Source organism: Falco naumanni, chromosome 9, assembly GCF_017639655.2.
Source record: "Falco naumanni isolate bFalNau1 chromosome 9, bFalNau1.pat, whole genome shotgun sequence".
NCBI lineage: Eukaryota > Metazoa > Chordata > Aves > Falconiformes > Falconidae > Falco > Falco naumanni.
Genome location: NC_054062.1, coordinates 44,699,829 through 44,712,683, shown reverse-complemented (window position 1 = coordinate 44,712,683; position 12,855 = coordinate 44,699,829). Strand labels below are relative to the sequence as shown.

Sequence of the window (12,855 nt, the reverse complement as noted above, 5' to 3'; positions counted from 1 at the left end):
TGGGTGTGAAGGAAAGAAAGCCAATTAATAAGGAACAGACACGATTTTCTACTAACAAGTTCTGGAAGACTGTTTATACTCTGTATGTAATCTGATTCTATTTGTAATGTCTGTGTCCTTAGACTCTCATATACAGTGCAGCTGCTATGAACCACACCCCATGTGGTTTTCTGCACAGCAAGCCTTAAATTGCATGCATGGCTACCCAAACAGTTGATTTTCATACCACAATTTTTAGGATTCCTATTTCCAATGAGAAATTATGATTCCCTACTCACTATATCAACTTGTTTTCAGTCAAATAGGCCTTCTCCCCCCCAAGCCCAAGAACCAGACTAATTAAGCATTTTGTTTGATAAACAAACAACAGTATTTGGTCAGTGAAACTCACAATTCTTTAAACCTATAAGCGATTCCCATTTCCCTAGCTCATCTGTCCTTCTCAAACATGGTAAAATTAACTTGCCTAAACAGGACAATGTAACATTTAGAAAACACATAGTACAAACCTTGTAAGTCATTAGATCAGACAACAACATAACATGTCTCCTGTCAATGCTCATACCATGGTTCACCATTGTATACTGAATCTCATTGATAATTGTCGTCCGAGCAGCTTCAATTCCTAGTGTCTTCTCCACCTACACAAGAGATTATGTTAGATTAATGAAAAATCAAATGCTTAGAGCAAGTATATTCCTGGAAAAAATACTGACTGATGTCAGATTAATACTCCATTTCCATTACTACCCTTTTGCATTTCTCTGTTTTAAAAATAGTTTTAGAAAAAGCTTCTTCGAAGTGAACAGTGCTGCCAGTCGAATTGTTCCCTTGCGTTAATGCATTCTGACAACTATTAGTGAACTCAGGCTTGATGATACATCAACTGCTGCATCTGAGCACAAACAAGCACTTGTAATAAAGATGCTATGGGGAAAACCCCACAGTACCCACTTAAACGCTACCTCGTAAGTGTTGTTAGAAGATGTTTTTGTTCCTTTCACTCCATGGGTAGCCATAACAGCTCGCAGATTATCACCTTCAACTAGAAGTTTATATTTTTCCTTTCCACTTTGTTCATCAATATGAATGACAGCTCGGGAAACCTCTGGTATACCTTGCACTACAACCTTGACAAAACAAAAAAACCAAACCCTAGTAACTTTGGTGTGCACAGTATAAAAAGGTAAACTTTATTAGCATTCAAACTTATTTAGAAGCACCAGTCTTTGGAGTAAATGCTCAATTAAAATACATATGAAACAAGATTTCCTGCTCTTCAATACACTAGGTACAAATGTGACATTCACACCATATTACGAACCTTACTCATTGTCTGTATTTTATATTTTATGCCAGATATCCTCACACTCAGATCTGGCGATATATCCATACAAATGAAAGGGCATCCTGCCAATAATAAACGTTCACTTATGCCTATTTTTAAAATTCAAAGTAAACTGTCTCCTCACAGCAAAAGCTGTAAAAATGCCAGATACTGTCATGTGGTTAAGTTCTGGATGCAGTTGGAAGAAGTTACTACTATTTCATACAACTGCTGCACTCCGAATGCTTCAATAAATGTTGTAAGGAACATATCAACGCTTCAATTTAATTGAGTAATTGAAGATTACTAACTGAGGCTTAATTTCAGCTGTAAAGCAGTTGCATCACAATCTAAGAGTTACAGACTCAGCCTATGTTTATTGACAATACTGACAAGAATTACTTCATCTTCCCACCATAGAACTCCAAATTACTGTAACTGATCACCTCCCACAAAAACGTAAAACAACCTTTGTTTTTACCTTTGGGAGTTCTTCCTTCAGGGACTGCAATACATAATACATTGAACTCTTGCTGTTTTCACGAGGGGTCACACATACAACTGCTTCTCCATGGACAGCAACATCTCCAGGCTTCACTCTGAGTTTAGATATGCAAATAGAGTAGCGCACAGTCTCTGCATTCACCTGTGGCAGAAGTCAGCCAGCAAACATCAGGATATCTCTCTTAACAGATATAAATCTGCCCAAATACATGCAACAGTCTCTCAACAATATAAAAAAGCAGAACGTGGAAAAATAACAGGGAGTTGTGACTCTTATAAATTGTATGAAATACTATCCTGTGCTGAGGGTAGCGGCCTGCGTGTTGACTAACAGACAGAAATGGCATCCTTGGGTTAAGCAAGGCACCAAGAAATGAATGTATGTTCTCTCATTCCCAAATAAAGGAAAAATTATTCACTTGACAAGCAGAAAAAACCCAACCCCAGATATAATGCAGCCACAGCACATCTTTTATTCACTTTCTTTTTTTAAACTTCCACTGGTCTGAAGAGACCCTTTGGAACTTACCCAAGGCATAGTCTGCCTAAGACCTGAACAACTCACCTCTAACCTCAGTAGTCTAATGCGCTCTAAAGACAACTTCACTAGGATGAAACAATCATCTGGAAGAAACACTTCCTCAATATATTCTGAAATCTTTAAGAGATAAGGATGAAATAGTTAGTGTGTGAAAATGGTTTAAATGCCCCATAACAACTGGCTAACTTTTACATTTAAAGTATTAGCAATAATACAATTTTTCCTACCTCCCCTAATAAAGTTTTCTCAATTCTTCCTTTAACCAGACGGGCAAAATCAGGATCATCATCTTTATCCAACTGTGCTGTTATTATAGGGGTGCTACAAAAAGTAAAGATACAAAAAAATAAAACAGTGAGGAAACTGCTCAGCTAGATTACAGATAGCAATTTGAATTCCAGTTTGCCTTGTGGAACCTATCTCATCTCTAGAATAGTATTTAAAAAGCTAAGAGACCTTCAGCTTCCTCAGGTACACCCAAGGAAATTACTGTTGATGTACTTCAGGCTGGTAAAAATAAGCAAACACACAAGAGATTGTAACACAGTAACTAGTAACTGTTTTCACGGCAACACCACTCTAGCATTATTTAAGTATGGCTTCATGAATAGGTATGCTTCAACTACTGCTAAAAGTTTCACAGCATATGAGACATTTATTAGAATACTAAATATAGGTAACCACTTAACCACATTTGATTTTCAGAAAAAATGAAGCTTCTCTCTTCTCTGGCCCCAAGTATCACTTAGTTGGATAGGTATTAGATCATTTTTATTTGGGTATCCCATGCATCAACATTGTCTAGTGTATTACTGAAAACAGAGAAAGTCTATGACGTATTGCAGATTTACCCATCAAGTCTCACTTAGGCAAAAGAAAAAAAAAAAACACCAAAAACAACCAAACCAGAACAACGTTAGTACCTAATAGCCTTTGAAGCATTAATGATTTCTTTGATTCTTGGCACACCCAAAGTAATGTTCATTGAAGCAACGCCAGCAAAATGGAAAGTCTTCAGAGTCATCTGTGTGCCAGGCTCACCAATACTCTGTGCACAAAGAGCTCCTACTGCAGAACCAGGCTCCATCTGTGCCCTGATGAAGAAATTCTCTCGTAAAATAATACAGAAAGAGACATAGAACTGAATAAATTCCTAAGCAAGCAAAGACAGAAACTATTTTGGTAGATACGTGAGAAGTTTGTTACCTTTTAATTTTTAATAATAAATGAACAGGAAGTAAGTTAAAAGGTCTGTAATACTCAAGATTGATCTCATTCTAGGAAAGAAGATGCCCTGTCCTACAGGCATTCTACAGATTCAGGATAACATCCATAACAATAAACACAACACTTGTCCTCTTCCTCCTCAGCATCAAACCGTAGATTGAGGATTCCCCATTCAGGAAAATCCCATATGCTAACATTTCCAGACCCCCCTCCCTTTATACATTTAAACATGAGAAAGCTTTATTAAATCTTCTTTAAGAACTTATTACACAGATTATTTTTAATCAGAGCAAAATCTAGACATTAATGTCTTTGTTATCTTCACCTTATTTAAAAGCCCTACACTGATGACCTACTTTCCCTCTAAGTTACACAAGTAATGGGCTTATTCCCACATTTGCCCCTTTCTAAAATTTACGTACTTTGAGAACTGTTTGTCCTTACAGGACAAAAATAAAAAAGATCAATGAAGACCACCACACTACGATAAGCAATTTCAAAATGAGACACGAGGGGTGGTTTACATCCCCCCCTACAATTTTGATCAGATCCTGCAAGTTAGCATTCTTAAGCTTGCTCAGACTGCAACGTGGTCTGCCTCTCTAGAGCAAACACAACCTCTGAACTTAAGGCACAACACCACTTCCTCAAACAATCTAATTGCAGCAGCTTCTTGCATATTTCTTGATGAAATCTTACCAAGTAAAATTACTGTCGAATAGTGATTTAGCTCGTAACAGCTAAAGGAATTAATTCTGGGTGACTGTAAAAACAAAATCATTTAAGCAAAGGTTACTGTTCTCACTATTATTTGGACGTCTCCTGACGTTCATGTAATATCTGCCTAAAAATTGCTGGAATCTCAGCCGAAAGATTTCTCCTGGTAAAATGACAATAGCCTATAAACCAAAACCGATCTTCATAGCAATCAGATCCTTTCCAAGGGCACCGTCTTTCAGTCAGATCAGCAGAATACAGTATGCCAAAATGTTTAAGAAAGCTCAAGACAAATGTAAGCAAGTAATCCTAACAACTGAAAGCAGGAAACTGCTAATTGCTTTAAACTAGTTCTGTTAAGAATGCAGCATATACATGAATTTTCTAGAAAAAGTATTAGTAAACAATTGATGCAGGTGAGCATGAGGCCACAAAGCAGATGTCACCAATGGCTGCACGCCAATGACCAAATCCAAGGAGTCTAGAGTAAATGAAACAACTCCTAATGGATAAGAAGATGAAAACATCCACAGTATCATTATCTTGTTAGAGACAACAGAACAAACAAAAATCTCCTACAAGTGGTTAAGAGATTCAAGACCACATTAACACCAGGTGTGACATTAACTCTTTACGGACTGTGTAGATCCAAGAATAACTGTGAAGATTCATGTGGATTTGAAACTGATCTATTCAGACATTATTTTGCATGGACTCTTTGGAGGTTTGGAACAATCTCCTGCAAGAGGGGGAGGAAGGGAACATGCCTGCTGCCAGTGGGTGTAAAAATGTGTAGAGTGTTTAAACAATATCCTCTCTCACTCTGAATACTAGCACTTTTGGCTTTCACCAGAATCTGCTGTCAAAATACGATCTGTGGATAGAAGTAGTAAGTAGCTATGTAAGAGAACTGTGTTCGCGGGTATGATCACTACTATTTTAGAAGAAAGGTGTCTGAACACAAGCAGATAGCTTTGCATGTTCAAAAAATAAAAAGTGAAGTTTAAAGCATCTTTCCTACAATGTAAAAAGAAATCAAAAGTCTTCTAATGAAATAATCTGATTATGACTGTAGACAGAAAGGTAAAAATCTCAAGTGTGAGTCCTCGAGAAATGTTGTTTAAGACTCAACTCTGCCTTAACAAGCCCACCTGTAGACAGCAATGTTTTGGGTTTTTTTTGACATTTTACCTTTGTCTTGCAATGTTTATGGCCTTGAGGCCAACTGTTCCATTTTATTTGTATTGCATTCACAACACAACCAACACTCATACAGTAAAAATAGCAAAATACACTCCTACATTGCAAACAAAGCAACAAATGCTAAACTGGGGAGGGTGTGGGATCAACTGAGAAAATAACAGGCTGAACGCTTACCTCATGTATTTGTCCCTACAAGTCTCTAGAAACTTCTCCAGTTGTGTTGGAGTAATCCTATCCAGCTGATATAAAACTCGTGGCTGAGAAGAGAATAAAAGAGTTGGAAAATCAATAGCTTACAAATATTGAAAATAGCTACATAACTACCCCCTTGAAACTATTTACCTCTGTTGTGCCATTGTCATTAATGCCATACTTGTCCCTAGTTTTTTTTATCTTCTCAGAAACACCTTTGATGAATTTTTTAATTTCCTGAAATTACATTAAAAACAACAGTAAGCGAAGACATGGTCTTCATATTCAAATCTTCAGCAGTAAATTATTTGCTCAGACCTCCAAATGGTATGTTTACAATAATAAATTAACAATGCACAGTATGGAGAGAGGAACATTAAAACTTAAGACACGCACATACACTAGAATTTAGCAAACCAGATTCACTCTTGTGTAACCACAAATTAGTAGCAATACATGAGGAATATGGTCCACGCTGAACAAAAGCATCCTTCCTGAGCACGCATGGAAAACTTAAAGAGATCTAACTGTGGTTGATCCTACCTTCCTACCCACCACTTACTGAAGCTGATTCTACCACCAAAAAAAAATAAACCAACACCAAAACACCCCTCAAAATTCCTGTTTTCTGAGTATACTGACACATCTACATTCTCCCTCATTTCTCAGTATTCAAAATAAGTCAAAATGGAAAGACTGTGGCAAGAGAGGAAGTACATGAAGGACACCTGGCTGCACAGATTTCAGAAATTCAAGACGTACTTTATTTGGGAGGAAAAACCACTCAAAATTGATACACACATGTCAGTCTCTACCTAACGTAGTTCAAATAACTCTTGTTATCTTGTGGAGAGATCTTGCAGATAATTGAATTTCACACGTAGTAGTACATAAACCTTTCACTCTCTCACCAGTTTTACCCAAAAGTATTTCTAGCAGTCTTTATTGGAACATAGACTGAAACAATTACTGTTACAAAACCAGCCAATATTTCTATGAAACATCAGTTGGGCATTAGATTTTGGATATTGTAATGCACACTAGAAGTCAAGAAATACGAGTTCCACAAATAAACTCTTCCATAAGAGTGGACTCAGTGCAAGTCACTGGATTATCAAAACCAAAATATAAACAAAAGCAAGAGGAAGTCCTTCCCATTTGCCTCAACAATGACTTAAGAAAGCCTCTGTAAAGAAACGAACAGTTTGATTTTTAGAGTCCCTTTAAACCCTTTTCAACCCATTAGTCCTGCTTGACAACCAGGATGACAATAATGTAATATCACTTCTTCCTCACTCAGTACTGGACTCCTTCCAACCACCAGCAGTAGCTGGGCACCAAAAATTACTAGTAAATATCTGAGTGAGTGCCCTTCCCCTCTCCCCCAACTTAATATATAAATCATTATAAATACACTTCTATTACATCCTAACAGAAACCTTAGATCCTCAAAATAACAACATTGTTACTGATAGTCAAGATATTTTCAGACAGGAAGTTACTTTCTGCGAATACCAGCACAAAGTTCAACTGAAAGAACCAACAACAGAAATGTGCTGCTGGAATGGATGCTTCAAGTTGTTTCCCCACTTGGATGACAACAGGATGCAATCATACATTTTTGCCCCTTTTGCCCTGTACTAAGTCACAGGAATTCAAGAATGAAATATTTTGCCATTTTAAAGGTTTTTGACCTGAAATCTTTGCATAAAATCGATTATTTATTTCCTAAAATAAACTGTTAAGCAATAATGTGATATTAGAAAAATTAGTATTTTTACTATGGGTGCATTAAAAAGAAGGAATATTGTAGCTCTCGCGGAAGACAATCCAAAACATTTGATCTAGGAAAAAAAACCCACAACCCAACAATCCACCCCACTAAGGAGAGATTTTAGAAGTAATTCTATCTCTAAAGATGCTTCTTTTGTGGAGGGGCTGGAAGGGAGGAGTGGAAGGGGAAGAGGCAGAAGGTGTAACACTGAGTTCTTCCTCCAGAACACCGAAGACTAAGTTGTAAATTTTCACCTACTATAAAACCTGGGGACAGTAATAATAACCACACCCATCATGAACTCCTCAAAACAAGTTGTCATACTGGCTGAGTAACTGGCCATGTGGTCACATGGAGAAAGTCCACAATAGGGCTGTCTTAGGACTAGTACAGCAGAGAACTCCAAGTAGCATTATGAGAAACTGCGTACTGTCAACTTTTCCTCTTGGACAGTCCCTGAGCTCCAAAAAAAAAAACCAAACCAAAACCTCCCAACATAGCACATCTGTTGTTATATATAATTCTGAATTGTAAAAATAAGGTACTCAAATGGTACATTATTTCCACACACTAAAGACAAAAAAAGGTGAGAAATAGAAGGTAAATCTCTGAAGACATTTTTCATTGTCAAAAGTTTTCTTCATGCATAACAACTAAAAGAGAAAATTACCAATTCCTCTCAACTTTCAATTATTTGTTGGCAGTTTATCCAAACTACGGATTAATTTATGCTACAAATAGAATGAAAACGTAGCTCACTTTTTGCTGAGCCTGTCTGTCTCTATGGACTTATCTTCAGTGCAACACTGTCCTCTACGAGCACAGCGATGCAACTGCCAGAGCAAGCTCAAGAAACCATCAGGTCTTTCATATTATCTAAACCTATGAAGTCTTTTAGTCTGGACCTGTTTAACAAAACGGCACCGAACTGACTCAGTAAGCTGAGGCTCCACGTGGGCTTTGTCAGCTCCTACAGAGCCCAAATTTAGTCAGAATAGCAGTGCAGGGTATAAAGCCTAGCCAGCCAGGTGCTTGCATCACGTGTCCTGACACTTAAGCTAGTGGAATCATTTCTATACATGAAGCACTGCTGATAGAAGAATCCTCGCAGCTACAAAGCTCGCTGAAACCCAGCGATCCAGACAACCCCACAAGATCCACCAATAATCTCCTCGAGTCCAGGCAGACCCATTAGGTCAGTTCTACACGTGCCAGCACCAACTGGCTGTGTGCTGAGCCTTTTCCATGTTTGTACCACACTCCCCAGTACTCTTATTCCATCTACAAAAAAAAACATAGAGAAATGATTTAACTGATGTTTTTTGTTTTTAAATTCTGAGGTTCTTCTAAATATTTTCCCAATTTCAGTAAGAAGGAAATAAAACCTTCCCTTCACCCGTATCTTAATATACTCAAATATATTAAAAGAGTAACACAATTTAAACTGTGCCAGCCAACAATCTGCTTATTCATTGGTTAAATTCCCACCAGTGCCGGCGGAGTGCAGGCAGAGTGAATGTCACCCTGTTTGAAAAAGGCTATTCAGACATACTGGTTTTTGCACAAGAGTGGATAAGCCTGTTATAGGAACCTCCTGGTAAAATAACACCAATAAAAATATCTCAGTTCTGGAAAAGGATAAGTGGAGGAAGGGATAGGAAAATGTCAGAAAAGATGCTAATATCCCTGAAGTTTGAAAGAATGAGTTTTCAAAGGCAGATTCAGGTACTAAAAGACAGCTTCCTCATATCCTCGAATTTCACTATGAGGATTAATTCGTCTCATGGTTTTCACCACTAAAATGGAACTGGGGTAAGTAATTGTGATGAACACCTACATTATTATTTAACAAGCAGTAACTTACATATGCTAATCAGTTACTTTAGCACTATACACACATCTTTAGCTAAAAAGCACTAACATTAATGCTCACACAGTGCACACACATGCTACAATTACCTCATTATATTTTTCATAACCTGTCTCAGTTAATGTCTTCAAGGATGAACAGAAAAAAAAAAGGAAAGAAGAAAATGTAACAATATCTAAAACTTAAAAATCTTCAGTTAAACTAATTACCATTAAGGTGATGTAGCCATATCTGTGATTCTGAAATTAACAGCAATTATCTAGATTTTCCTGATAAGATTACAAATACGTACACCTCAAAGACCAGCTTCATCTCCAAACTCTGGTGTTAGTATATTGCATTTTTTTCCTTCAGAGAAGCAGTTAAGATTCACAGCATATTTCAAGTATGGATATAATTATTTTTTCAACTCTGCTGTAGCAACAGAATTGCGAATCAGGTTTATAAACAACCGCTTAAAAACAACAATTATTTTTTCATCTTCTGCTCTGAAGCACTTAGATCTATTAAAAAGAAACCCTTCAAAAGCAGGTCACTGCTGACGATGTTCTCATCTCTGCCAGTAATCAGAAGGTGCATCAAGGTAACAGCTTTATGTGTCCACAGGCAGGTTAATTGTACACTTCTTAATCACTGTCTCCTAAAGTAGTCTTTAGGTATGGCTGCTCTCAGAAATACTAAAATTGTTTAATGCTCTTTCAAACAAACCGACTTTTGCAATTCCAAGTGCAAGCGGTCATGTCAACAGCCACTCAAGTACTCCCCAGAATAAGAAAGCCACATCCAGCGAAGCACTTCACGTGACACCAGTTTTTTTGCTGGGTTAGTATCACAAGCAAGCAAAGTTAATAGGTCTAAGTGTATAGCTCGTGTTTCTACTACAGGAAAACAAGCAAATTAGTAAAAACAGTTATTCCGAAAGTTGACAATATCAAAACATAAGCATAATAATGGAGTACGAGACTCAGTGTTTTCCTACAGAGTCAACAAGCATTATTTCTTTTCTGACATCCTAGTGGAAGCTCGTAATTACTGCACCATCTTGCTAGGCAGAGAAATTCCCACAAGGTATCTCAGATTAAAGGCATCTTCTACTCAAAAAATCACTAGATTTTTCTCCCGTTTCTAATGTTCCTGTGGTGAACATGAACAACTACCAAAAGAATTAAAATTACTTGTTCCCCCCACCCCCAACCCCTAAACGTACAGAAATGTATTACTGAACTAACTGCCACTAACGCATAAAATTCAGCCATTGCTCCTACAGATTAATAAGGCTGTTTTATTTAATTTCCTTAATTTACAAGAAAAAGTTAATTGCAGTCTGTTAAGTGAGATAATTACCTGCAAAAAACTGTCTCGACAGCAAAGAAATTCGTTCTTCTTCATAATGGACTCAGATGTTAACACCAATTCATTCTTACTAAGGGCTGGTTCACTTTGGCATGGATATACAGCCTTAAGAAGAAAAAATTACTTCTTCATATAAAACATATGCACAAAAAAAAAATCACTGTAAAGGCACAGAATATAGATACATACAATTGATTTAACAGCATTCTTCAGTTTTGGCTGGTTTTTGAGCGGGGTTTGGGTTTGTTTTTTATTTTTACTATATAATACCAGAGTATTGTGAAGGGAAGGTCCACATATAGTTCTGCTTACTTACATAAAGCTGAAGGTATACACACACGTTTCTTATTCTGCTGATCTATTACACTCACATTACAGAAGTCTGAACAGTTATTTCAGCAAAAGGCTTTTGTCTTTGGCAGGGAGGGGAACAAACAACCAACAAACCACAAAACCAAAACCAAACAATACCGTCCTTCAAACATCACCATACGTCCTGAGTTATTCAATAACCCATCAAGCCTCTGACTTAAGAGGCAGTTCCACACAAAAAACATGCACATCTTGACTTAATTAGGAATTACTTTGTGTAATGTGAGTTCAATCTAGTAATCAGCTAAGCCAGGAGTATTTTATCTATTGAGTTGGATATCAGGCCCTTGGGACTAGGTTTAGGCACAAAAGGAAATTCTACTTTTCACAGCTTATACACAGTTTGGTCCTAGTTGCTGTGTTCTACTGTAAAAAAATACAACTCTTAGTACAGACATGCTGAAAGACTGACCATGAACAGGCAAAAAGGCGTTTTAAAAGTAAATACTTCAACTGCAACAATTCTTCCTGTCATTTACTACTTCCTCCTACATGCTTAATACTGTTTTCGTACTTCGGAAGATTTCAGTAACACTTACCCTGATATTGTCTAGAACACGCCTGAATTCTAGTGGTTCATCCTTCCCTTCCATGGCTGCAGGATCCAAGCCATCTCCTCCGTAAATAAACTGTATAATGTCACCAGTAGAACTTCTGACTGTCAAATCATACTGTGAGCAAAGATCTTCAAGTGATTTTACCAGTCGCCTCTAAAGAAAAAGGAAAAAAAAAAAAGTATTTTCAAGGAAAATAAATGGGATCTTTTTAAAAGTAGCTATTGCTTGGGATTACAAAAAACCCAGAAATTGGACCCTGGAAATACCTGTGACATAGTGATTAGCAGGCATAAAAACCTATTTTAAGTCATACGTTATCCCTAGGGCTTCACTGTACATTCCTCAAAACATGAAAGGCAAGAATAACAAGATTTAAAGCAACAACATAATTCTCCACATTTATAAATTCTGTCACATGGAAGCCTGACGCTAGGCTGCAAGAACCTATTACAGGCTGAAGAATCTGGGTTGGTTTTTTTTGACAGAATAATCATATTCTTTATCAGGCTTATTTCTCAAGTGATACAACACTTTTTGTGTATGGAAGCAAAACCAGTCAACAATTATTTTCACTGACAAAAGCCAAAGAGCTCATCTGCCAAAGCCAAAAGGTGCTATTTTTCTAGCAGTGTTAGCTACTTCTTTTACATTAATTCTTTGTACTGGGAAATAGCTTTACTACCATTTTCCTTCCTCCATCTCCCTAGAAGGCAGCATGCTGTGAAGCATTAATGGTTAAAAACATTTGTACTTGAAGGATGGACTTCACTGTTCTATGAAAATAAATTAGCTCCCTGAAGAATATAAATTGGTAATTTTTTGTTACTGAGGAGGATCAAGGTAAGATGAAATAAACGTTTTTTTAAAAAAAAGAATTACAAAGTCCAAGTATTACAGGTCATTCCTGTAGGGTGAAAATTGATGAGAAAAAATATTCTGCAGCCTGCTTATTATATTTATATATACTTACACAAATGCAAACATTATTCTGTTACTTTGGGGAGACAAGTGGTCTAATTAATCACCCACCCCAAAAGAAACTGATTTCAGTCTTTGCAGTTACTTGCATATCTCTGAATGTGTCCCCAGCTCCAAATTATCTTGGCTTTTCTACGGCCCGTTACACTGGGAAAAGTACTATACTTAAACAATTACTTAAATGTTTTCACTGAAGTCTTAAGGCTGCTTGTAATAGCAAGAAGCTTTGTCAAGGGGACA

General features: G+C 37.1%; 1 protein-coding gene across 5 annotated transcripts in view; it reads right to left on the bottom strand.

Annotated features, from left to right (window-relative positions):
• POLR3A (RNA polymerase III subunit A) overlaps nt 1-12,855 on the bottom strand; it is a 48,548-nt gene that overhangs the window by 14,395 nt on the left and 21,298 nt on the right. For 4 of the 5 annotated variants that reach the window (XR_005829803.1, XM_040607690.1, XM_040607687.1 and 1 more), the window contains 11 exons: nt 11,620-11,790; nt 10,700-10,813; nt 9,445-9,480; nt 5,862-5,948; nt 5,694-5,776; nt 3,296-3,466; nt 2,600-2,693; nt 2,397-2,489; nt 1,809-1,973; nt 966-1,130; nt 510-641 (listed from right to left, as the gene is read on the bottom strand). Coding sequence is in view for 4 of the 5 variants with exons in the window: in XM_040607690.1 (XP_040463624.1) it covers nt 510-641; nt 966-1,130; nt 1,809-1,973; nt 2,397-2,489; nt 2,600-2,693; nt 3,296-3,466; nt 5,694-5,776; nt 5,862-5,948; nt 9,445-9,480; nt 10,700-10,813; nt 11,620-11,790 (1,311 nt within the window). In the remaining variant the exon portion in view is untranslated. The remainder of the gene's footprint in view (nt 1-509; nt 642-965; nt 1,131-1,808; nt 1,974-2,396; nt 2,490-2,599; nt 2,694-3,295; nt 3,467-5,693; nt 5,777-5,861; nt 5,949-9,444; nt 9,481-10,699; nt 10,814-11,619; nt 11,791-12,855) is intronic. The other variant, XM_040607689.1, reaches the window with a different exon arrangement.